The sequence below is a fragment of the Leptonotus elevatus genome, chromosome 15 (assembly GCF_054856555.1).
Source record: "Leptonotus elevatus isolate MCC_2025b chromosome 15, RoL_Lele_1.0, whole genome shotgun sequence".
Taxonomy (NCBI): Eukaryota; Metazoa; Chordata; class Actinopteri; order Syngnathiformes; family Syngnathidae; genus Leptonotus; species Leptonotus elevatus.
The window spans coordinates 7,699,648-7,726,546 of NC_141253.1; the positions used below are offsets into that span (position 1 = coordinate 7,699,648).

Below are 26,899 nucleotides of genomic sequence, written 5' to 3' on the forward strand. Positions count from 1 at the left end.
AATGCGAGATGCTAACAGCAGTCTATAAATTACTAGTTATTCAGTCTGGTAAAAACAATTTTAGGGACAAATGAGGAAGTGTAATAAACGGATGTACAATATACCACAAATGTCAGTTTTTAACAGAAACTGTTAATACAAAGCACTGATGTAATTAATGTACAATGTCAAAACAACGCACGCTAGTAAAACTATTTTTTAGATCACAAGCTAGCTTGTTAGCGGCTAATGCGAGAGGCTAATAGCAGTCTTAACTTTCACTCAGTCCTTAATATAGATGACTCGTTAGTCAACTTTAGCGACAAATAAGGACGTCTAATAAACTGAAGTATCTCACAAATGTCAGTTTTTAACATGAATACAAATACAAAATAAACCACTGACGTAATTAATCAATGTCAAAATAAAACGCGCAAGTAAAGCACCTTATCTTTAGATCACAAATAAAACACGGCAGCTAGCTAGCTAGCTTTTCACTTGTTCCTCTTGTTGTCAAGCGGATGGACTCAAATGCTCAACACCAGACATAGAAGATCCAAATCGAAGCCCTTTGTTAACAAAACACAGCTCAAATACCGAGTCCTATCAAGCCAACGGGAATGAGTAACTGTGCTTAACATCGCTAACCAGTACCAATGCTTCTCCTCAGCTGATCTGACTGCTATTTGTTATGTACTATCAAGGGACCGAAATGTTCCCTTTTCTGAGAAATAAACATGCCACAAAAAGCCAAATACCAAAGCGAAACAATCCGTGACAACACAAAATTTGATTTAGTGAGGTGTGCTGACATCACGTATGATGACGGCACCGCTTGTAATTATAAATTAACGTCTTGTAACTAATGACAATCCCTGGATGACATGTCAGAAAGCCTGACTGGCCATTATTGTTGTGAATACGCAATTGCTATAACAGAGAACTTGTTGTTATCTTTACTGCCACTTTGTTTCACTCTGCTGCAAGCTACACACAGTTAGGCAGCATTCAACTCTGGTTTTAATGCAACCTGGCGGATGCAGTTAGTCACACTTGCACATTTATCAGACGAAATGTCCAATCATGTTTTTTTAATTTTTTTATTGCTTTCCATGTGCAGACGTGACAAAACATTATTTTATTTGAAGCGTAAAGTCAAAGCATCATTAGTCTTTAAAGCTACAAAACACACTCGATCTTGCGGGGAGACGTTCCAATCTTGTGCAATTGTCAAACTGAATGCAGTTTGCTGCTTGTTGATGGAATTATTTGGGATTTGTATCTTTTAATTGCCAGCTGGACAAAATGTCCGCGCGGAAACGTCTCTCAAACAGCCTCATCCAATTGAATGATTTCAGAATGAAACCAATTTGCCACGTGCTTCAAATGCCTTAAAAAGAAGTGACAAGTGTCTGCCAGCAGGTGTCAGTGTTGCTCCATGCTGATTGTCTAGCACGCTGAGCCATTTGGTGATAAACTATATGTTCTAATGAGACTCTTTTTTTTTTCTAGCATCATGCATTTCACTGTGTCGAACCGCAGACGGATGTTATTTCCTGCTGCTTTGTTGAGAGTCATCACCGGCGGCCTTCCACACGTGTTGGATGCCTCCAATCGGATGTCTCGTCATGGAATATTTAGCACTTCTCCCTGATGGGATTGGATTAGTTATTTCCTCTTCCCTTAATTTAATTTTTGGTATGAATATTTACATAGCATCCTATTTATAACCTTATAAATCCTTTTAGCTGCTTTGTCCCTGATGACGCTTCACACCCGTGAGGAGTGCTGCTGCGTCAGCCGCTGGAGTTTGGTTTAACACTACTCATCACTTCCTGTTTTACCTTGTACACATGTATTTTCTCCACTTTTTAATTGTGCCCTCTGAGAGTGCTTTGTCAGGTGTTACGGTTGTTGACGCTGCACATCGCTCCTCTTCTCGCGCGTCATAAACCACACAAGCAGCCAATCAGAATTAATGGCGGCAAAGCCGGGATGTTAGCCAATTAGCAAACAACCTGTAATTTATGCGGAATGTTCTCCACCGCCTCTTGTCTGAGGGTAGAAGCCCCGCCGTGTTGTCACGAGAATTTGATAATCACTTTTGATAAATCAAATATCCTCCTTAAAAACAATGACAGATGAATTTAAATAAAACAATATAGCATTTTCCTTTAAAATGGCATGAAACCCAAGGCAATTTTCTATTCTTCGAACTTCCAATTACTAGCGGCGTGACACATTACGCTGAATTACAATTAGATTAGAATTTTGTTCATCTATTTGATCTATTGCTGCATATAACCAAAAATCTATTTCAATTTAAATCGTTTCATAAAGAGCAATGAATGAATGTGTGTTCAAAATTGGCATTGGAAGAGAAATTAGAACTTTTAAAAGCCCATGAGATTGAAAAAGTGGCCGGTGTCTCTCAGTTTGTTTTCATTTAAAAGCAGAAGGATCACAGAGAGCAGCACAGTGTAATAGTGGTTAGTGGTTAATAGTGGTTCGCACATCTAACAGCCTTACAGACGGGGAAGATCTGGGTTTGAATCTTCTCCCCGTACTTGCATATGTTTTCTCCAGGCACTCTGACTTCGTCCTACTTTCCAAAAACATGTATGTGAGGCTAATTGAATACCTTCTAAAATGTTTTTTTTTCTTTTCGTTAATTATATATATATATATATATTTTTTTTTCCGTTTCTTATGTTTTTTCTTTTTGGTATGATTTTTTAGTTTATTATGTATGCTTTTTCAATCATCACATATGTTCTTTTTTAAAAAAAAATCCAAAATACGTTTTTTAAATTTACTTATTATGCAGCACAGTATATATTTTTTTCATTTATTCTAAATGTTTTTTCGTCCATACTATATTTTTTAAATTTACAATATTATATGTTTAAAGGCTAACACCTCACCACACTGCACCACAAATCACTTTTCTCCGATAGGCGTTAACATTTTCTCACATTCTGTATCTCTTATTTAAATACAGTATGCGTAAGACCTTTACACTCCCAGTGTTCAAACCTTTGGAGATGTTAAAATAATAATAACAACAATAACATCGAATTAAACTAATATCCAAAACATTTATTTGACTTTATTTTTATGGTGATCGATCCATATTTATCAAATATAAAACACAACAACAACAATAAAACAGCTGTTAGAAATGACACTCTTAATTTTAATGATGATGATACGAGGCTGAGAACTCCATTTTGACCGGGTGACTCGGGCGCCTGCCCGGTGGGCCGATTCTAACGAGCAAGGTCGGAACGCGACGGGCCACACACCGTTGGAAAGGCCTCGTCGTGAAAATGTCAAAATTGAGCACAAGTCGTCATTTTTCCTCCCCATTTTACATCGTCTCAGGTGTGAATAGAGAACATGTGCACCTTCAAAGATGACCACTGATTTGCAAAAGCGTGTCTCCAGACCGAAACCCTATTGAACATCCTCAAATGGCGGGAGTGGAAGAAGATTCCAGTGGCAACCTGTGAAGCCACCTATGTCCTTTGGCCGTTTTCACTTAGGGGTGTACTCACTTTTGTTTCCAGAGTGGCTGTATTTTGAGTTATTTTAAAGGAACAGTGAATTTAAGTGCGTTATATAAGCTGCACGTTGACAAATTTTCATTGTGTCAAAGTGTCGTTTATTTAGTGTTGCCCCATAAAAAAAAAAGAAATATATAATAAAATATATTTTATATATATATATATATATATATATATATATATATATATATTAAATGCATTTTCCAAGTGAATCCAGTCCATTAAGAGACTGTAGGAAGTGATGGTACACTTGACAAACACGCTAGCGGTCTTCGAGTTGAAAATGGCGCTGACCAAAAGAGGGGAAGATGAAAGTCTAAAAAGATCACTCCGTAAAATGAAAGAGAGAAAGAAGAGCCGCACTGCATAACTGATTTATGTATTGAGTTATTTGTTTCTTCCTTGAAGGCAGACATATTTGTTTCACAGTTTGGGCATTATCTTGAGAGATGACAAGATTAAGCAAATATGCTGCAGTGCAAGAAAACAAATATAGCAGGGAATTGATTGGATGCATCAGCAGATAGCAAAATGATTTTATGCCTTTATTGCGTTCCACTTCTGCTTTTTGGAAGCGAGCTTGCTGCGGCCCTGCACAGACTTTCACAGGAGTGATTAAGAAAATCACAATGACTGCTACCTCAAACAATTCAGTTGATTTGTTTGTCACTTTTGGCAGCACCGTATGAAAGGAAAGGCAACATTCGTCAGTTACGGTTTTCTTCCAGGGACGTCGCCACGTTGAATGAGATGATATTGCACAAAAAGACTCGGCCTGAATATGGTGGGCAGTTGCAATCCGTCACTTTAATGTCACAGGTGAAGCGTTTTATGGACTTTCAAGGGTATTGCGATCCTGCGCTCCCATTAATTACTCTGCCAGTGTTATTAAGACACATGGAAGTGCTCTTTGAGTCGGGCAAAGTGTGTGGAAGAGTGTGACTGGTTCACATGACGCAAACTTTTTGTTCAGGCACATTTTTCTGTATTTCGGATGGATGCTTTTTAGGTGTGCATTTCATAGCTGCATGTTGTCACACGTCATCCGTTTGAAGATTCATCCCGCTTCATGATGATGACTCGAGATGGGATGTAAAAGTCAGTCACAATAAAATGACTGCGTATTAGGGCCTTGCTAAAAAAAAAAAAAAAAATTCATGGGGTGGGGGGGTATATAATATTCAGAGAAAAACTCATAAATTTGCAAGTTTATAAAATGGCAAATTTGTGACTTAATAAGGTGGCACGTTTGCGAGAAAAAAACTCAGAAACTTACACGAGAAATACACGTAGCGTACTACTCGGATGTTTGTGCCATTACTCACATCACAAGTTACACTACATGTATTTATGGCAAAGCAAAAAAAAAAAAAAAAACAGAAAAAGGTATCTATTGAAAATTACGGCGGCGTATTAGGGCCACGTATAAATATATATTTTTTTAGAGGGCGGGGGAAAATATACAGAGAGTGACATATACAAACTGAACAAATTGGGGTCCGAGGACTGACCCTTGATGGACGCCACATTTGATGGCCAAAAGTAAAACCTCAGTTAGGAACACAGTCATATTTTTATCTGTATAATACCTGCTAACAAACGTGTACAAAGTTGCTTGGAGGAGGTTGCGTTCAAGAAAAAACATTTATGAAGGACATTGTGAGGGTCAAGGGAAAGTCTGTTATGAACACAAACACTCTGCAGCCTGCCTCGCTGTAGGAATTTCATTTAGTGTGTCCAGCAGCAGTTTTTCCATCAGAGGTAATGAAATGTCACCGCTGTAATAGAGCCGAGCAAAGACCGCATTGCCAAACAGTGCTTGTGTACACAAGAGCCAGCCACAAGTCCAATGTTATCTCTCGTCCTTATTATATAACACGCCTCTCTTCTTCGTGTGTTTCTAGATTTTCGTCGGGGAGGTGTCCATGTATGCCATGAAATCGACAAGGGAATCTCTCTTGGCCCAGGAGAAGACCATCGTAACTGGCGACTGTTGTTACCTCAACCCTCTTATTCGCCGCGTCATACGATTTATAGGTAAAGTTAAGCCATTTGTATACCGTGTCAAATGGAAAATCAGAACGTCTGTACGTATTTGTAGCTCTCCTCCAGCTTTCGTGGCATTATTTGCACATTTGTTATGAAGCAAAAACTATATTTTATGTCCAGAGGTGGCAAATCCAGGTCCAGAAAGTAAAAACCCTGCCACAGTTTGGCTTTAGCCACTGATGCTAGCTAGCTAGCATCAGAAGATGAAATTGTCATTATAGCTTGTTTGTTGCGAAAGTCTCTAATCAACCATTTACACAGCCCATGCCATGAAAAACATTTGTCACTATCAGCAGAATGTGATAATTAACAAATGGGTTTTTCAGAAAAATGTTTTATAATTAACATTAGTCAAGCAATATTTCAATAAGCACAATGATCAAGTCTCCATGACCTTTTCGTGACATGATACATGACCAGATGGGTCATTTTTCTACGATGGCTCAAAGCCAGTCGATGCCGCGATGAACGCGATGCAAGCAATGCCAGCAGGAAAGTAGATAAATACGTTTGATGACTGCCTTTTACAAGCCTTCTTTGGAAATTGTTCACTGAAGCCCATTTGGCTTCTTGCAGTTCAATCGCGGCACACATTTAGCTTATGTCCGTTTCATGACACAAAAAGTGCAAAGGAAATACAGTTGTCTTGAGAATGTAATAATGTTTTGTACTCAAATGATGATGATGATTATTATTATTATTTCTTTAAGTAGTTTTTTTTTTATAATAATAATTTAACCAACCAAATGGTTTAACAAAGTGTCTTTAAATTACATACAAATATGACATTTTAAAAGGGAAGTCAACACAAAAATTTGCAACACTGCTCAGCACCCCAAGATTTCGGACGTAGTCTTTGGTTTTTAAAGACAGTAATAAAAACTGTTTACTAGCATCAAACCTCTTTTCTTTATTACCAAACACAATTACCTTTTTGTTTTGAATTAGCTGAAGAAAATTTTGATTCATCCAGTTTTTCCGTAGCTGTTTGTAAACACAACATTCAGAACTGAAGTCCGAGGACGCTGAGGCCAGCAGCCAATCATGAACTAGCGTAAAAACCAGCCCACCAATCAGAAGTGGGCATTCACACAGCCGAATTAGCATATGCAGACAAGACACGGGACTCAAATTCCTAACACGTCCGTGGAAACAGTCCACCAATCAGGAGCGAACGTTCGCACTGATAAAAGCTTTCCTCCGTAACATATACGGACTGAACAAAAGGAGTCTGAGGATTGACCCTTGAGGGACTCCACGTCATGGCCATTCGATCAGATTCGGAACTTCCGATCGTCACAAAATAAGTCGATGATTAGCCGTCTAGAAAATGAAAAAAAAAAAATAGTATACTGCAGAGCATTTGGTTCACGTACCACTAGAGGGAGCCACTAGAGGGAATCACTGCTTCTCCGCCATTTTAAAATGCCCTAATAATGATTTCATACCCTTTTGATAAATGTCTGCATTCTATGCTCTACATCGCTTGCAAACTTCATAATTATAGCCACTCACTTGCCAGTTGAAGGCTTTATTGAGATTATGACACATTTGTTTGGTTTTCATTAGCAGTAAACTAATAAGCATTTATTTACACACTCGTCCAGTGTGTAATAACAGCGAATGAAAAAGGCGTTCATCAGTGGGCCACAGGCTTTCGCTTACATCACCGTACCGCAGCCGGTGGCGTAAACTACATTTATTTGAGTGTATATCATCCAGGTTATTACTTTAATTAAATAAAGGTGTTGAAATAGTGGCGTTTTGTGCAGTGCAAATGATGATTTTGGCCCAGAGCACAGAAGCACAATTTCACACGAAATTGTCAACCCTCTCATTACATAATGCTGTGCGGTGCATTTCTGCTCTGTTTGCACGGGAATGGTTCACTTTGTTATTCTTCACGTGTCTGCAGGCGTGTTTGCGTTCGGCCTCTTTGCCACAGACATCTTCGTCAACGCGGGCCAGGTGGTCACGGGCGGCCTCTCGCCCTACTTCCTGTCAGTGTGCAAGCCCAACTACACCGGCACCGAGTGCCGTTTGAACCACCAGTTTATCACCAACAGCAACATCTGCACCGGAAATCCCGTCGCCGTCGGGAACGCCCGCCGCTCTTTTCCGTCCAAAGACGCCTCCCTGAGCGTTTACTCGGCTGTTTACCTGACGGTGAGACTTTTTTTTGGTATCATGTCATGACATTGCGTCCATCTTGATTACTGAATCTTCACAGGATTAAAGATACAAAGTATGACACGCAGCAGCCAAATCGTCTTTTTTCCTCTCGTCCCTATTTGTAGTCTCACTTACCAAAATGTTTTTTCTGCTGCTGCAACATGAAAGGGGGAATTGAAGTGTGTGTGTGTGTGTTTTAATAAACAGAAGCAATAATCCACAGAGGTGTTTGTTGTTGTGAGTCCAGCAATACATCCTTGAAACACTGTTGAAAAAAAGTGTCTCACTCCAAAACGTGGCCTTGGTCACATCTGGAAATGTGAATTAAGCTGCTGACTTGTGGAAAATAACAATAGCAAACCATACGAGCAAACCGATTGCCTTGGTCAACACTTTTCATAAAGGCCAAGTCCAAAGGGGTCTTTTGTAAAAAAACAAACATATTTTCTCGCTCTGAGATAAAAAGAATTTAATGCCACACACAAAAGAGATAAAAACAAAACAAAAAAACTGGATACATGAAAACCCATTTGTCGGAATTCTTTAACCCTAATTCCTTGATGGGCAATATAAGTATTTGTTTTTCTTTTTCACAAAATTAAATCAGTACATGTAAGGTGATAGTCTCAATTTAAATTAAGGGGTGTCGGGTGATTACAATTTTTAAATCGTAATTAATAGCATGACTTCAACATAACTCAACAAATTTTATATCTGTTGTAAATGTAGAATAAAATAAATTTTTTCAAAGTTTTCATACTCGTTAACATAAAATTTGTTAAACTAATAGAAATATCGCTACATATTTTATTCATTGATGCAGTAATTTCATATAATTCATAAAATGTTGTTAAAATTAAAAATTTAGTTAAAATTAAAAAGACGTACTGTACTGAAAAACTGTGTTGGTCATTTTTCTGCCACTAGATGGCATCATTGCATTTGTAAGACATTGGTGGCAGCTCAGTGCATTTTTCTTTTCATATTAAGAGCTATTTAATCTTTAACATGAAATAACTTGTGAAATTCTGCACATTTTTAAAAATCGTAAAATACAACCTGAACCCAGTTTCCAGACACATATGCATTATTATTATTACTGCTTAATTTTGACATCTGCTGCGTTGCGATGAATTCCCCCAGTACAGGCTTACCAAGTAAGGGGCGGTCATTTAATCACACATTAAAGAATTAGTGGCGTTAAAGGAACTTGAAATTAACTCAAAGTTAACACACTCATTTTGCTCAGAATAGATTTTCCAAGGGTCCCGTCTTAAGGACAAATAACAGTTTGTGAAACAGTTTTGAAAGTATCCCGGTTAGTATGGACATGTCCATATATATATAAATTGATACCTCCACACTTCCACTCTAGTTTTGTTCCCCACCCCGCGGTGCGGTTGCTTTAGTTGGGTTTAAACACAATTAGGTATTCAGTAATCAGTGTTGGCCATTCGTCCAAAACCGTTGTCCATATGGATGGTCAAATATTCAACAACCGTCTCTTATCAGAGATATACTGTACAATTTTAGTCTAAACAACTCTATCTCACTTTCCCAGATGTACATCACCAGTACCATCAAGACCAAGTCCAGCCGCTTGGCCAAGCCCGTACTCTGTTTGGGCACTCTCTGTTCGGCCTTTCTCACCGGACTCAACCGGGTCTCAGAGTATCGAAACCACTGTTCAGACGTGGTGGCTGGATTCATACTGGGATCGGCGGTTGCGCTTTTTCTGGTGAGGATGATGGAAATGAGAGAAATGTGAATTTTTATTTTTTTTGTAATTATCTCGCTTCCAAATGACTATTCAAAGTGTAAGTTGAAGGAAGCTCTTTTTCTTAGGTTTGAACTTGGTACCATCCATGTTTTGAATGCGAGACAGATCACAGTCATTGTTTTAGGTTGAGGTGGTGTATCTACTAACCCCCCCCCCCCAATCAAAAACGATTTATTCCACAATTTCAAGGGGTTCGTTCGGTGTAGTTGCTGTTGGGTTCCTCAAGTGTCAGGAGAGAAGAGGGAGAAGACATAGAGGGAAGACTGACGACACGATAGCGGTACGGGGAGCCCTACTGGCACAGAGCATCATTTTAATCAGGGGATTGGATTGTTCCCTCTGCCAAGGTTTTAACCCACATCCGTCTGTTTCTTCGTCCGTCTGTCAGCAAGTTCCTGCGGGCTGATTTGCCTCAAGGGGAGCGCTTGCACAGGGCTGCTGTCAATTCAAGTCTACACTTGTAGTCAATCATAAAGAATTGGAAGCTGTTGATGTCCAATTCATTTGCTTTCGGAGGGAAAGAAAGGGATGGGAGCTTCCTTGTCCAATTTCTACTATTTTTTTTTTGTCCAGATGTGGTGAATATGGTCAAACTACTGGTGTTTCTAAGGCCATTGGAATGTACCATCTGTACAGACAGATAGAAAGATAGAAAATAGCTAGAAAGGCAGAGAGATAGAGATAGATAGTGTCACGGTGGGGTCGGAGGACCCAAATGCCGGGAGGCAGGTGAACCACGGCAGGGATGCATGTTATACTGAACACTATTTATTTATCAAAAACACTAACAAGGGGTACTGGGTAAAACTCTAAATAAACAAAACCAACAAAGTTCTGAAAAAAACCCAAACATCAAAGTAACACCAAAACACAAGAGTGGTGACAGCGACAATGATCCCACCAAGACTGAACGAAACCAGACTGAACTAAATACAAGCCAACTGACGAGACAACGAGAGACACCTGGACAAGACACAAGTGGCTGGGGGAGATGATTGGATAACGAGTACAGGTGCAAACACAACCCAACGAGCAAGACAGGACACCAATCATAACAGATAGATAGATAGATATATAGATAGAAAATAGCTAGCTCTGAAAAGTAGTTAGTAAGAGAGAGATAGAGATAGATAGAAGCTAGCTAGCTAGCTCTAAAAAGTAACTAGTAAGAGAGAGATAGATAAATAGATAGATAGAAAATAGCTAGCTCTAAAAAGTAGCTAGTAAGAGGGATATATATATATATATATATATATATATATATATATATATATAGCTATATAGAAGCTAGCTAGCTCTGATAAGTAACTAGTAAGAGAGAGAGAGAGAGAGAGAGAGAGAGAGAGAGAGAGAGAGACGCTAGCTAGCTTTGATATGTAGCTAGTAAGAGAGTGAGATAGATAGATAGATAGATAGAGATAGATAGATAGAAAAGCAACCATCCAAGAATTCCTCCGCAATAAATTCCCGAGAGACGCAAAGTTTTCTCCTTCCTCAAGGCTCATCAACTTGGAACAAGAGACCAGACGGCTGCCACCCAAGAGTCATCATGTCGAAGTTCAACATTTCAATCAAAGGGCTCATCTCACCAGTGACCCTGAACAGTAATAGCATTTAAAAATCGATAGATGGACGGAGAGGAAGACGGGAGTTTAGTTCATAAAGAGCCGTGCTTTCGCACCCTTCTTTGTTTCAGCGCAGGGCTCTTTGAGTTTTGTTTTGACTTCGTATCGTATTTTCCATAATGTTGGGGCGAATTCCAACTTGTTCGACTGCCCACTTGTTCAAGGACTGTATCAATTTAGTTTTGTCAATATGCAGACGACAACTTCTTATCTTTTTATTGTGCATAAAACATTTGAAGATTTTAAATTGGATTTTCCATTTTGCTGCCAAACAAACAATCCGGGCTGAGCCTGGATGGCAGGAAACCCAAGATTGGAACTAAGATTGTCTTTATTTTGGAGGTTTAAAACAAGACAATGTTTGGATGGTTTACTTAAAATGAGGTTTCTTGCACAGGATCAGATACGAGCTGTCTAAACCACAAAGAAACCATCAAGATTTATTATTAAACACACAGTGTTTGGATTCACACCGACGACCTGCATGGGTTTATAAAGTATTTGTTTTCTTGTTCACACGTAGTCAAACATTCATTTTCGTATCTTATCGGGGAGCAAAGGTGGTTCCTTTTTCCTGTTTTCTTATGAGAATTCCAATAGACTTTTTTCTTCTTTTTTTTTTTAAAGGTACATTCTTTCAAAGCCAAGTTTTCGCTCTATCAATTCATTTTTTTCTTTCTTTTTTCTTTTTTTTCTTAAAGAGTTCAGTATTGTTCATTCGGTAATTTTACGGATTTGACATGTCATCATCATTGCTCTTTTTAAAAAAAATAATTAATTATTTTTTTTATTATTATTTTGTATGTGGGTGAGTATGTGTATGTGCGTGCGTGTATTCATTAGTTCACCAAAAACCTATTAAAAAATTCCATACCGTTCACCTAAACCAAACACCGCCGTTAAATAAAGTTGCAAATTTGTCACTTTAAAAAGTTGCAAATTTGCTAATTTTTTGTCTCAGAATATTGCCCCCACCCTCTAGAAAAATATTTATAAGTGGCCCTAATGTGCCGTCGTAATTCAGAGTAAAATTGACTTTACATCATTTGTTGTGCAGGTCGAGCCGGCCCCGGAATATCTAAGAATAACTGATTACAATAATATAACATGAATCCTATTTGTCGTGATATGAGAACAACGATATTTGGAACGCCATAACGAGAGTCCTAACATTGTCGTTGACTTGCGCGTATGCTAACACCACAGGGCGTGTGCGTGGTGAACAACTTCAAAGGCGTCCACGGTGCGACAACCAAACAGAAGAGCGAAGATTACCGTGGCCTCCCGCTGATGACTTTCCCTCGTGTGGAGAGTCCTCTCGAGACCCTCAGTGCACAGGTACAACCTCAACGTATTGTTTCTGATAATTGGCAGAATTCCCTCCAGGCTTTCGGGCTTTCTGGATACACTTTCCACTGAAGTGCAACTGCAATTTGTCATCGTTTAGTGTCAGACGGAAAGTGCTTCACTTTCTTTCTTTACAAATGACTCATCAACAAAGCACAGGCATGAGTGTTTGCATGCGCCTTGTCCTCGTCTCCCTAAATAAAACCAGAAGCTCACCCGGAGCACTCCTGACACCTGACGATGTTTTCCTTTTTTCCCATTCACCACACCCCCAACCTCCCCCCTTTTGCACACTCTCCCCACTTCCCTATAAATCTTTCTCCGCCTCATCCCTGTTCCCCCCCGTCCATTTTCAGAACCACTCGGCATCAATGACGGAGGTCACATGACTAAGGGGGCAGCACCGGGTCACGTTTGCGTCTCCGCAGCACTTCCAGACACAATGACAAGGACGCATGTCACGTGGCTTCGATTGCTTACCAAACTCAAACACTGATATATCTGTCTAGTTCACCCCCGGGGGGCGGGGGGAGACGGGGGGACGGAATCCACCATGTTTGTAATGGGCACCCGTATTACAAAACAAACTCAAGCACAGATTGTTTTCTTCATATCAACACGGGGCATTTACGTTCCTCCGAGGTTTTTGGTTTGAGGATGGTGTTTTGCACATTTTGTATGAGCGATTGCTGTTCGCATCACATCCGTGTCAGGTGACTTCCCTCCGTTCACCACGTCCCGTCCCGTCCCGTCCCGTCCCCCCCACCCTCAGTCTGAAAAAGTGCTATGGAAAACTAGCAATGTTGATGTTGTCATTCTGTGATGTTTGTCATTTGTACAGAAAAAAGAAAAAGGAAAAAAAAGATAGAATCGTTCTTTTTATTATGGCTGTATATGAATTGACCGTGTCGGGTCGAATTTTGTAAAGATTTTTGTTCATCTGTACTATTACGATCCTTTTGGACCTGTTTGCCTGCTGTGAACGTCGATATGTTTTGGTATCAGTCAGACATATTCACACAATGCCGTATTATCAGCTTCATGTATGAACATACATGGTGTCCCCTCAAATTTGACAATTTCACAGTCAAATAACATAGTCAAATCTCAGCAAATGAGGAATAAGATGTTAATGAGATGACCCCGATCCAGGTATCAATGTCGATACCAGTATTGCCCGCCCTATTGTGGCCATTTTACAATCATGAAACCAAAAATGAGAAATGAGAAGAATTGCCATTAATTTCATGTAAAGAAAACTGCTATGTTGTGATAAATAGGTATTTCTATAAAATATCTGTCATTGTTTTGGGGGGAATTCTAGTTACATTAGTATCGGCATTTAGTATCGGTGACTACTCAAGAGTTGAGTATGGGTCTAACAAAAAGTGCCATCGAACATCCGTAGTAAAAACTAATTTGTCATAAAGGACACATTAAATTGAGGCTTTTTACTAAGAATGTTTGATATCCCTTTTATCAGAATGATACTAGTTTGAGTACTCAACTCTTTATTTGTCACTGATATCAAGTGCCGATACCACTAGTACTTTTGATACATTAAAAACAACAATGAATGAATGCATATCAATCCAATATTTTTTTTCTTAAAATTGCTTTAAATTTAATGGCAATTTGTCTATTCTTCTCATATCTAGTTCCAGATCTTAAAACCCGTCGTGAGTAACGACGGTATCGGCCCGATAATGATACCTGGTATCGGTACTTGCCCATCCTTACTTACAATTTAAAACATTTGCCGTATGTCTTAAATAACATGTAAAGTGCTATCGTCAAAATACCACAAGAAGAGTAAATCTTGTATTATTTTGGGTACCAATAGAAGGAACCCGCCTCCCACGAGTGCTGTTTTTCCCGCACTTTGAGAATCACAGGCCCTTGACGTGGTGAAACAAACATTCACATTTCGAATATTGTCATTTTTGGAAAGGCGGGGGTCACCTTGAATGTTCATTTTCAACTATCTACTGTATATGTATCCACATTCATTGTTTTGGTAATAGGATTTCTTTCCCCCAGAGAGGTTCTGCTGGGCTAGCCGGTGCCAGGCCATTCCAAAATGAAATCCCAGTCTCTGTACTGTAGAGCCATGTTTTTTTTTTTTTTTGAAGAGTAAATGGCTTACTATGAGGTCTGGCTAGCCCTTTAAAAAAAAATGTGACCGAGGCTAATGACCACTTCACTTTTCCCTCTTGAGGTATCCCTCCCCCACCCACCAGTGGATTGTGATGCAATGTTGTGACTCCATTTCCTATTGGAAGAAAACGCCCAGCATGAAGAGAGAAGTCAAAATGTTTTATAAATATTCATGATTTGAATTATACTCATTAACATTGTGATTATAATTGTATTTTATGATATGGTTCAAAAGAACTCTTTTCATTTCCAATGCTGCATATATTTTATTTTATTGGGTTGTTCTCAAATTAAATAGTCGGTAGCAACACTGTGGTCTCCTGCGTTTTTTTTTTTTTTTAAATGTTTATTCTTATTAGGTAATTATAGGGAATTTTTTTTTAAGTGTTTCACATTATTACCAAATTTAAAAATAAAACATTTGAACTGTGCCACTGTGCGATATATTGATCTTATGTCACATCCCAGAGAATAAAACCAAAAATGCAACCAAAACCCCCTCCATTCATAAAACACAAACATTAAAACTTATTTGCTCCCAAAGCGTATAAAAACTTTCTATTTTAAATATTGCCATGGTCCCAAAAACGTATTTATACATTTTATATGCTACAGCATATAAGGCTTTGATGCAGCCTCTGACCTGAAGAGAATGCTTAAAGCAATGGTAGTTGTTTAAAAAACGGCCAGCAGGTGGCAGCAGAGTATAAGAGAGCAGAAACTATTATAAATATATATATTTGTTTCCTCATGAAAGAAGAGACTAATCTTTCTTTTGGTAGGTTCCATGTTTTTATAGCAATAGAACACAATATTCCGTGGGCCTTGCATAATCAGCCAAAATCCAGAAAAAAAGAAGAAGCCAGGAGCGAAGGGGGTTACTTCAGTGAAAATGGCTGGGAGTGAATGATTTAAAGTAACGATAATTTCATAATGTATAAGTGTAAAATCTCCTTTGAGTGTCTATTTAGACTACTAATTAAAACTTTAATGGCGCGTTACTTCATAGAGGAGAGTTCCTATTAGCTGCACGGGTCCTTAGGGTCATAGATTGCTAGCTTGATTGAAATAAATGGGAAACTGAGAATATTGGCAGGAGCAATGTGTAGTCGTGTGGGAATTTGTTGGCCAATTCACAGCCTGGGGGGAAGTGCTAATAGAGTCGGACTTAATGGCATGTTGCACAGAGGAACAGGACATTGAAGGAGGACAAGCCGGTATGGTATACTTGGAACAAAATGTTGACTTGGGTTGTTAGCAAACAAACGTTGACTTTATTGTCCTTGCGTGCCCGCGTTGCAAGACGCAATGCAGCGCTTTCCTCTTCAATCGACGTACCTCAGACAGGGGGATTAGAAGTCACACAAGATCGGCTAAGACCTGACACTTTGTTTTGTTTTTAGTTAAGTCATTCTGTCACTGCCTTATCAACTTTAGTGACATACACGTCAGCACAAAGCAGCACTCGCTCTCTCTACCTGTCTCAGATTCACAAAGAAAGCCGGCTGCTGTGCCAGTGAAGTTGCTCTGTGTGTTGACAGTCTGCGCTTACCCCGCAGACGCACTGATGAAAAATAAGAGCCTGTTTGTGCGTCACTCTTTGTGTGTGTCACAGTCCTTGGCTTTTCTTTGTTCTCTCCAAGCGGTATCAACGAGGGCTAGTGCAACAACCAAATACTGTACGTTAGGGTGACCATATTCTCATTGCCCAAAAAAAGACGACACTTTTCCCGGCCTTGAAATTGTGGTACCAGCCGCAGTTACACAGTGTACTTCACCTTCCATTATACACGCAATGCCAACCGGACATTTTCATGAATTTATAAAACGCCCGGACACCCGAACAGGACGTAAGAAAATGGTCTGTCCTCCAGAAAGAGGACCCAACTGTATGCTAACAAAACTCAACATAACTTTTTTTTCTTTGTGTATACTCTCCGCATAAAGCCAGAATTCAGAAAGTGTACTTGATCACCCGAGCGCTTAATTCCAATATTTCACGATTACATGAACAATCTTAGGTTAGCCTAGCAATTAGCATCACTTTCCACGTTTTTCCTCGTCATCTCTTCATGCCAATATTTGTCAGAAGTGTTGCTTATTCGCAATAAAGGCCGACAACTCAACAACATGTTTAGCCACACCAGCCAGTAGATGCTCGCTGCTAGCTAGCTAGCTGGTGCGACTTAAGTAGTATCAAGCTTACTCGGACGTAGTTGATAAGCGTCCAGCTCAGTGACACTTTGAAGGACCGTTCAAATATTTGAACATTCTGTGACTCCGTTTTGCTCAATGAGGTGCAAAATGCTAATTTTGAGAAATAAATAAAACAATCCTCACAAATAAGTACTACATGAACTGGTCATCTTGATCCGCTTAAATCCAGAGCCACAAAGGCAATTGTCAACGGTACACGTGTTGGCCGTGTTTAATCTGAAGTTTGAGGAAATAATTTTGCAATCATTTTATGTGCAAACGAGAGAGGTCAGTCTTTAATGACAGAACTCAAAACTTGAACAGCAAATAGGAAAAACAGCTTTCATCACAGGGGGACCATTTCAGTTGTGAATATTCATAGTTTAAAAAAAAAAAGTGTCAGTGGTTGACTGGTGGCTTGTGTGTCAGATGTAATATTCAACTAACAGTGCACCAAAAGCTTGAGGTTGGCCCATGAAGTGATACTTCTTGACCTTCTTTTGAGCATGATAGACAAAAACACACACACACACACAAAAAAAAACAAGAATCAAATTGCTCGAACCCTGAACTCTTACACAGCACATCAGTATACAAGTACCTCAGGACCTGATGTCAAACTCTGCTGAGAAGTCATCCCAAACGTCATAAACATTCACAGATAAACCGACAACATGATTACCATAAAATAAGAGACCCAAGTCCAACCAATAAATGTATAAAGCTCAGAAATCTTTCACTACGTTTACATGGAGTCAATAACCCTTTGAAAACCTGAATATTGGCAATATTTGGGTTTTGAAAGGCCATATAGTCGCGCATAACTCGGATAAGACCACCTCTTTCCAAACCAGAGTACTTGGTCATATAAATGCGTAACGGCATACCTCCGTTTAATAGAACTTTTGTTTGTGTTCTGCTCATGCTCTATTCCTTGTATGCACGGCAGCCATCTTACGTTGCCACTCGTTAAATGAGCCTGAACTTGAATATATTGTTTTCTCTGCGGCGTTTTCACGTTATTTTCTGTCTCTACGGTGAAAATGCTACCGTGTATGATATATATATATATACACACATATATGCGTGTATATATAAGCTTGGGTGTCTGCAGAGATAATAGAAAGTTATAAGCGGAAACAACGCCTGTTTGCGTAACAATTAAGATCGGGATACGTGTACGGGCGTAACTCTGTCCGCTTACGCGTGTAAACGGGTTATCCTGAATATTTCACACACCTGCATATTGACTGCATGTAAACATAGTCACGACAAATTATCTTCAATCCAAAAAAGACAAGGTTTCGTCAAGATCTAAGGGACACTAAGACTTAACGGCTGGGTTCAAGCTCAGGTCATTGACGCTTCCAGTGAGCCGTGACATAAGACTCGGGTGATTTGCCCCATTAGGCTTAAATACCTATGGGTCTTCATATCTGGGATCAGGCTTATCATCACTGCAAAGCAAATCTGTTCCCTTGAAGATGCAAGGCTTAAGAGGGGAAGGCGCGAGGTGAGGGAAGCAGTAGGGAATGGATGAAAGAAAGTAAAGGTAATGAGAGGTGGTAAAAAGGTAAAGGGGGGGGGGGGGTTTTACATAGCTCACCACAAACTGCAACAGGCAAGGAAGGACCGACTTGGTGCTTGGTACCGTGCATTGTCCACTACTCCCTGCCAAATGCAATTCGCATGTCAAGAAATAATTGACTGATTCTTTTAGGACTGATCACGAGATATGATCCTAAATGGAACATTTCAGTCCAGCGTTCAGGGATTCTCCTGAGTCTCGTTCATCAATAAATGCTCGAGCTGCATCCATCAGGGCTACCACATGTAGGAAGTTTTTCCCTGGGCAAACTGGGGGAAAGTTTCAGAACTCTGGGAGTGTGTTTTGGTGTTGGTTAGTCTGTTGGTGGGATTGTGTATACTGTGAGAGCTGGTTAGACTGGTGCACAGTAGCTGGACTGGGTGTAGTCTGGTTTGCGAGTGGGTTTTCTGATTGGTGCTTTTCCAGCTCTCTCTTCCTCCTCATTGCCGACTGCAGCTGCTGCTTGATCACAGAGATTTGACTCTCCAGCTCGGACAGCTCTTGCACCAGCGGACTGCGGCCCGCACCCAGCCCAGGACCGCAGTCTCCCACACCCAAACCCAGACACTGCCCCGGGGTCATGCCCGGTGCGGCGCTCCCCTGCCCTTGTCCCAGTCCTTGGGGACACAGGCGGCCCAACAGGTTGGAGCGCCCATTGGAGGTGGTCACCACGGGAAGATGTTTCTCCAGTAGCGGAAGGGAATGGTGAAGAGGAAGAGTTGAGGCTGGTGGGGGAAGAGGGAGATCCTGGGAAGAGGGACGCTCCAAGTCATTGTGCGCCTCGTTCGGAAGAACCCTACGTCTGTTGCAGAGAGAGGACTCTGCGGGGTTCCAGGATGCCGACTGGTTGTTTCCTTCATTGCACCTGGAGATGCAGACAAAGAGGGTAATGTAATGTCGTTAATATGCGATTCATGTACTGATTCTTGGAAGCTTCAAGATTTCATCAATCAACAAACCAATATAACTTATACAGATGAGAAAACGGCACGTTTTACTTCGGCCAAAGTCAATATCATAAGACTATAATTTAAATAAGACCCACTCTCACTCTGAGATCACTCCTAAGAGTATGCGAGATAACTTTCCTTTGGGGTTGAATATACAGCATATAAAGAAATCATTATCTAAGGCAGATAAACAGCTTACAGTGACCCATAAAAAGAAAATCTTATTGTGTTATTATGGCATAATCTTTCCACATCCTAAGGGTAGAGAAAAAAATCTGAAAAGTACCATTTTGAAGCAATGGCAAATTTTAGGCCAGCGCCGAAGGTCTTACCAGGCCTGACAGCCGTAAATGTGACTGAGCTGATGGTTTGAACATCCTTTGCGACTCGAGCTGCTGTCGCCTCTGACACAACAGTGACTCCTCTTCGTCTCAGTCACTTCCATCCTCAGCGCTTGCGATCTTGATCCAAAATCAAGATGAATTGGGCCTGTTCAGCATTTTTACACTGCGCATGCAACAACGCTGGCTTGAACTGCAATATGTGGATTTATATTCATTTGCTCTTACACATTTTTCTCTTCTTTTTTTTTTGCGTCTCTTCAGCGGTCTTCCAATTGATTCCGCAAAGTTGGGATTATGTTAATGCAATATGTCACACATACAGATGGAGCTCTATGTTTTAATATTCTATATAACAGGATGCATGGAGTCACTACGCACAACCACAATCGGCCTATAGTTCCATTAATTATTTAACCATCAATAATTAATTTAGTTTTACAAGTACTACAACGTAGACACAACTACAAAAGGGTTGCTTTTCACTTCTCTGTACTATTTAGAGGACATTATAAGGATTCTTCCTATGTCATTTTCTAAAATAGCCTGGACCACATACTATGCATGCACTTTGCCCGATTGTCCGCCCTCCCATTGCGTCTAATCATTCATTCACATGTTCATGATGCGCATAAATATTAATTATTACACATGTTCTTGCAGCTTGTTGTACATCAAGGTCTTGGTCGATACAATTACAAAGATCTGGCCCATTGTGGCGTTATAACCAGAGAGGGGCACTTTTGCGTCTCTCGGTCGACCCCATCGTTGACGAATGGCTACATTTTTGACTGAGAAAGACCGTCTGGACTGACCCAGATCGATAGAGAAAAACCTGATTCAGTTGGTGCTCAGTCCGTGTATTTTTTTCGAGGCTTTGCATCACAAAGCACTCGCCGATGATATTCGTCAGCGGTGGGTGCTGACGGAGAGACAGAGGTGCCCACCTCTGGTTATAACACTACAACGGCGTATTAGGGCCACATATAAATACAGTATTCTTTCTAGAGGGGGGGGGGGGTGGTTAATATTCCGAGAGAAAAAAATCACACATTTATGATATTATAAAGTGGCAAATTTGCGAGGAAAAAAAGCCACTTTATAGTGTCACAAATTTGTTAATTTTTTGGGGGGAATATTTTCTCAACAAAGGTTACTTAAAAACGTAACTTAAAAAGCTTAGTAATGTAATTGAGAAATCATTCATTTGGATTCACTCTAGTTTTAGCAAAAATACACAACACGTTATTCCCGCAACACACTGACAGGTTGACAGTTATAATTTCAATTGGAAGGGCAGAAGTGCAGAAGGGCCTGATTGAATGAACTCAACTCCGCCGGCAGAGTAATCTATCCTCATTACTCAGACATTCCTCTCGATTTGGAGTGTCCTCTCCGCGTGTAGGGCTAAGCCAGGACAAATTTGAAACAGCAGCACAAACCCCCTTTTTTTTTCTTTTTTTTTTTTTTTCAAGAGAGAAAGAACAAAACAGAACCCTTGCTCAGCAGAAAGCTCAATGGATACTTTAACCTCCTCTACGAAGCATATAGCTACTAGTGTAGGACATGAATCATGCTTATCTAATAATCTGCAGTCATACTGACTCATGAGATAATTGACCGATTCTGAGTCGGACAGCTGCAGCGGCCACAGTGATGGAATCATGGCTTTTTTTATTCAACCGCTCTAAAGAACCTGAGTGAGTGCTGACCTCCGCCAAGGTGAAAAAATGGTGATCTAAATTGCAACATAAAGAATCCAGGCAATTTGTAGTCTTATCCATGTACGTCAAAGGAGTGTTTGCTTTACGACGGGGTTCTGTCCTGCAGCGACATCCCCACGTTTTTAAGGAAGAAAAAGAAACAGATACAGAACCTTATTTTTTGCATGTGCACTTGGTGGAGGTAATACTGCAGCTCGTCGGACCAAAAGACATCTAAACAATATTACAGTACTATAATTTCCGTCGCAGATAATTAGCTTCCAACAGACTGATTAGTCTATTTACTTCCCCATTAAAATGGGTCCCTTAACTCCCACTTAGATGTTAATTGGTGTCACTTATTCTCAGCATAATATCTCAGCCATCCAATCCTGGAGGATTTAGGAAAGTGATTTTCTGCTTAGCATTGTCACATAAAAATATTTCTGTACAGTACCTCTTCTCGGGCTTGGTGACAGTCTGCAGCTTGTCATCGGCAAAGGCAGAGTTGAGGGCTCGGTGTAATCTCTGGAGAACAAGCAACATATAAAACTCTCACTTATTTTTGGCCTCAAACAAACTTGGAGGATTATGCAAAAGAGATGAAATGCAATTAGGAGAAAATTGACTTGATTGATTTGATCAATTTGGAAAATGAGCCATAACTAGGACTTTTGTTCCTCCAAGGTCGGACAATTTCTGAACAAAATGCAGTATCAATAATACTGTAATACAATATCCTATGAAACATTTTGTGACGAACATCAAAGACACTTAAAACAAATCTTGTGTTTTCAACGACCCAGTAACTTCTTAAAAAATTCTGAATTGGACCAAGTTGAGCAAACATCTACAGAAATAAATCCCCAACTCCATTCCTACTTATGTAAGATCTCGGGGCGCTGTCTCCCTCTCTCGGGTTTTTCATGTTGCTTGGACGATTTAAGCCTGTTAGCATGCTAGGCTAATTGGACACTAAACTGTCTATATGTGCGAATGTGAGCTAAATTGATCTTTCGTCTTTATTTTGTGAGTTCAAGTAAAGGGTTGTTTTAGCGGCGTCGTTTGCTGGGAGTGTTCGCAAAGTGCTGTATAATCAGAACGTATTCTAAACGCTATAGTTTAACTCATTCACTGCCACTGACGGTTATTGACGTCAAAACTCCATTTTAACTAGACTGGCGGTGGATGAGCTAATGTCATATTTAGACAGGATGATTTGGATTGTTGCAGCGTGTGAGTACCTGGCTGGTGTGCAGCCAATATTTGAAGCGTGGCTCCGTGACCCTCGGGATCACCAGCTTGTACACGATGTGTTCCGCAATGGTGGTCAACAGAGATAAGGCCACGCCCACACACAGCATCACAAAGAGGCCGGAGAAATGCTTTATACCCATCTGTAAGGTCTGGATGGAGAAACAGAGAAACACCAAAGTGTGTTGAAAGGAGAAAGAAGACCATAAATGCGTTGCAAATCACTTGCAAAGTTTTCAATCAAAATCAGAATGTCTTGGTAGCAAGGATGGAGGCGGCCATTGTCCCAAAATCAGCTGTGCAAGTCACATTCAGAGCACCTGCACGGTGGCTGTTTCTGCCTTTTCTCTAACCAATATTGACTTTATGGCACAAAAACCTCAATTCAGTCCTTTTCATGTGAAGTCTACAGAGTGAACATTGAGGCAGAACATCGCTTCAAAGTCCGAGCATATTGAAAGAATATATTTGTGTTAAAGAGATCCCACCTAAAAAAAATACTTGCTTTTTTAACTGCTGTCTTTTTAAAGGGCACGTATATAGCCCGCGGTGAATTCAAACATTCTTAATGTGAACCATCTCCAACGCTTTTATTAGTCATGTCCCTCTGGTTGTCTGATTTCAAATTCAAACAACATTTTCGGGAGACAAAACATTACAACCACCGTCATGCAAGACCGCCGTTTATTGCGCGGAACCTTTTCTTGCAACGCATACTCCAAAAGAACAAACGTTAAAAGAAAAGAGAATAAACTATCTTCATCATTCAGTTTTTATGTTTATGATAATGAAGTTAAAATCCATCCATTCATCCGCTATTTTCTTCTGCTTATCCAGCTTTATCACGGGCCAGCGTCTTGAGCAGGGAAGTCCAGACTCGCCTCTCTCCAGGCAGTTTGTCCAGCTCTTCCGGTGAGATCCCAAAGTGTAGGAGTCCAGGAGATGCCAGAGCCGCCTTATCTGGTTCCGTTATCTGGTTCCCTGGCAGCGCTTTTCACCCTATCCCTGAGGGGAACACCCATTTTGGGGGGCTTGTATCCGTATTCTTGTTCGGTCACAACCCGCGACCATGTGAGGTGGAAAGGTAATTCTAGAGTCACCTTTTGGCTAAGCCCATTCTTCAGATACATAACAACTGACTCTGGCATGATTCTTTGTATTTCTATAATTTTCTAAGGGGAAATCAACAAGTGTGCCAGAATCAGTCTCTGTCACAGTCAGGTCTGGTCAACCAGGTCAGACATCAGCATCGCTTATGGAAGATGTCCAAGTGTCACTTCCCTGCTTGGAGGACAAAATAACTAGAAATGCTCATGGACCAGAGCAGCAGAAACACATGGTGTCCCACAGGGTATGATACTGGGCACCCTGGCAGATTCCTCTTCATGACCACGTCATGCAGGGTGTCATTTATTTGATCACTATGAGCTGTTTTGGGCTAAGAGTGGCAAAGAGGTGAAGGACATCCCTCTGCCCAACTGCAGCAAATGTTGCGGTGTCGCCGCCGGGCTGCCCAGGAACGCGGACAATGTCGTGCTGCCAATGACTTTTCCCCCACTGCTACTCTTCTTCTTTTTTTTTGAGAGTGAGGCCGACCTCATCAGTTTAAATATAAATGTGCTGCAGTATGAAACTCCGTGGCTTTGTAGTAGTGGGAAATACTGGACACCGAAATTGATTAGTGGTGAACTGCAGTTCACTTAAATAACGTGATGGTGTAACATTAAAATGTAAATTACATTTATTTTGCCAGTTCTCCCTACAAATGCCACTTTTGCGTGTTGTGCAATGTTTTCCAATTTTCCAAAACTTCAATTTTAGAATACAGTATAGTCATTATTACATTTTCATGATTTCCCTCTCTGTACCGCTAAAACGGTCACAGTCATCTTAATTTACTGTTTTCAAGCGTGAATGTGAGACCCCTCCCTAAGAGAGGTATCATGAGTGTGCAAGTAGTAATCAACAAATGTGATCTTGCACTTTTCTTAATGGAGCTCTTGCTCCAGATAGTGCCGATGCACATCCTCGTATGAATCTTCTTTACTGCCCCGTATGAAGCAGCTCTCAATACGGCTGCAGTGGCCGCATTATTAAGTGATGTGGGATGTAAATACATGATGGATTAAATTGGCAATCTGCCGTACAGTTACTCACTAAAATGGCTGTAATGGCATTCCAGGTGGAGCCAATTACTTCCAAAGCTGGGGGAAATTGTCTGAATGTTGTCACCACAAGAGCCAGTTGGAAATTGGAGATCTCAAAGCACTTTACCAAGCCTCAGATTCACTTTTTTGAAAACATATCGGAGTATGCCGAGGCGCTAACTTAGCCGCTTTAGCGTACGAACGGATTTTCCTTTTTGGTTTAAAATAACTTACTTTTACCTCCAGGATGCCATCAGCCAACAGCAGAAACCAGGGGCTTCTTTTGGACCAGTTTTAAATCCATCATCTTACGTACTAGCTGCTAGCTAGCGCTATGCTAACCTGGGTATTTTGGTATTTCCTCTCCCTTGCTAGGACATCGTGAGAAGCCAACAGCGAGTAAATTTATACACTGCCTCGTTTGGCTCTAATGACTGATTGCTGGGGGAGAGAAAAGGGAGACACAGTAAGCGACACACCAGTTAGCGTTTTTGTTTTGCCGGCGTGACCGTTTCCGATTCGAATCTGAAAATGTTGATTCGCCGTTCGTTTTTAACGACTTATTCGCTTCTCTGTTCGAGTCACCAGCGATTCCTGCACAGCCCAAGTGGTGATGATACTTCTTTCAGTTCAATGAAGATGTGTTATTGATTAATCTATTCGTTGTCAATGAATTCTTCTTCAGCGGTGACCTGTGAGCTCTCATGTAGCACAGAGCTTGGCATTTTGTCACCTTTTTTAGACAATTTGGATTCCGTTTGTTTGAATGATTGCTTTGAAAATGCTGAGCATGTCTAAAAGGCGGCAGCATGGTCAATCAATATTTTACTGCCTGTGTCACGTAAAACTTTCCGCTCGTGCCGTCTTATGTTCACTTTGACAGCAACTCATAACATTGCAGAAAATGATGGCAACGTCGAGGTAATAACACGGGATCACTTGCAATGAAACATGACATGTTTCGTCAAATCATCTTCTTTTTTTCTTTTTTTTTTTCTCAATTTATACTACATATTTCTCAGCCTTCAGCATGGCACACCATCAGCATCATACGTGATCTGTCTGCTGGGCCTTGCTGGGAAAGATAAAGAGTGCAAAATTGAATGGCATCGAGCTAAATGCCTGCAGTCATCATCGTACGGGGCATGATGCTGCAAAATGAAATGAACCTGGAGCAACGACTGACACCATCTATTACAAAGCTGCAGTGGGAAAGAGCTTTACTTTATTGGCGGGATTCGTAACACTCATACAAAAGCTGCCCGCTGTTTCTTTGTTTTCTTTGCCAACTCTGGATATTAACATAACAATTTGAGCTAATAGTTGACCCAAATACAATGCGGCTGTGCTTTGGTGGTGAAAGCTTTCTTCTGTATTGAGTATCGCACATTGCTGAATTATAAAACTACTGTGACAAAACATGTGCATCACGTTTAAAGAAAATATAGCGCCTTTGAGAACAGCGGTAAGTTACAAGTCCCAAATCCACATTTCGAAGGCATAATAAGGTTGTACAAGCCAATCTAAGCAAGGAGACACTTTACGAGATCCCAAATCACCGCTGGCAGTTAAAACGACTGACTTGTCATGGACAACAGTGCAAGATGGACCTCAGAGGGCTGTTTGACTGCTAAGGACGGGCCAAAGTAATGGACGTACAGCTTGGTTAGCAGCTGGAGGGTCAGGGGGCAGACTTTGAATTACAAGTTATTGTACACATGGTAGTGGACATTTTCACAACAAAACGACCTTGGATCGACAGCAGTATGAACCGTCTCAGCTCTTATTTGGACGAGAGAACAGCTAACAATCAAAGAATAAAGGAACTCTCATATTTAACTTTCGTTTACGTTCTCATAACAGGGAATCTTTGACTGTCTTACAATTTGATTCCGATTTTTTAGTTTGTAATTCGATTCAGAATCGATTTTCGTTTCAGGGTCTTGTTTTGATTAAAAATGATTTGATTGACAATAATGTGTGTTTCAATTGATAGATGTAAGAATCGTCATGATCTACTCCAGTCTGATTAGCTAATGCTAATT

The 26,899-nt window shown here is 40.4% G+C and overlaps 2 protein-coding genes across 7 annotated transcripts in view; one reads left to right on the forward strand and one right to left on the reverse strand.

The window, feature by feature from the left end:
* The window catches only part of plppr1 (phospholipid phosphatase related 1), a 44,578-nt gene extending 29,592 nt beyond the window's left edge, over positions 1–14,986 (forward strand). For 2 of the 3 annotated variants that reach the window (XM_086097155.1, XM_086097154.1), the window contains 5 exons: positions 5,450–5,582; positions 7,510–7,760; positions 9,328–9,504; positions 12,378–12,509; positions 14,737–14,986. In XM_086097155.1, the coding sequence (XP_085953281.1) occupies positions 5,450–5,582; positions 7,510–7,760; positions 9,328–9,504; positions 12,378–12,509; positions 14,737–14,781 (738 nt within the window). In that variant the 3' untranslated portion in view covers positions 14,782–14,986. Of the gene's footprint in view, positions 1–5,449; positions 5,583–7,509; positions 7,761–9,327; positions 9,505–12,377; positions 12,510–12,874 lie in introns of all 3 variants that reach the window. The other variant, XM_086097156.1, reaches the window with a different exon arrangement.
* A 2,158-nt stretch (positions 14,987–17,144) lies between these two features.
* Positions 17,145–26,899, reverse strand: part of grin3a (glutamate receptor, ionotropic, N-methyl-D-aspartate 3A) — a 96,136-nt gene continuing 86,381 nt past the window's right edge. For all 4 annotated transcript variants that reach the window (XM_086097575.1, XM_086097574.1, XM_086097573.1 and 1 more), the window contains 3 exons: positions 22,698–22,859; positions 21,911–21,981; positions 17,145–19,324 (listed from right to left, as the gene is read on the reverse strand). In XM_086097575.1, the coding sequence (XP_085953701.1) occupies positions 18,742–19,324; positions 21,911–21,981; positions 22,698–22,859 (816 nt within the window). In that variant the 3' untranslated portion in view covers positions 17,145–18,741. The remainder of the gene's footprint in view (positions 19,325–21,910; positions 21,982–22,697; positions 22,860–26,899) is intronic.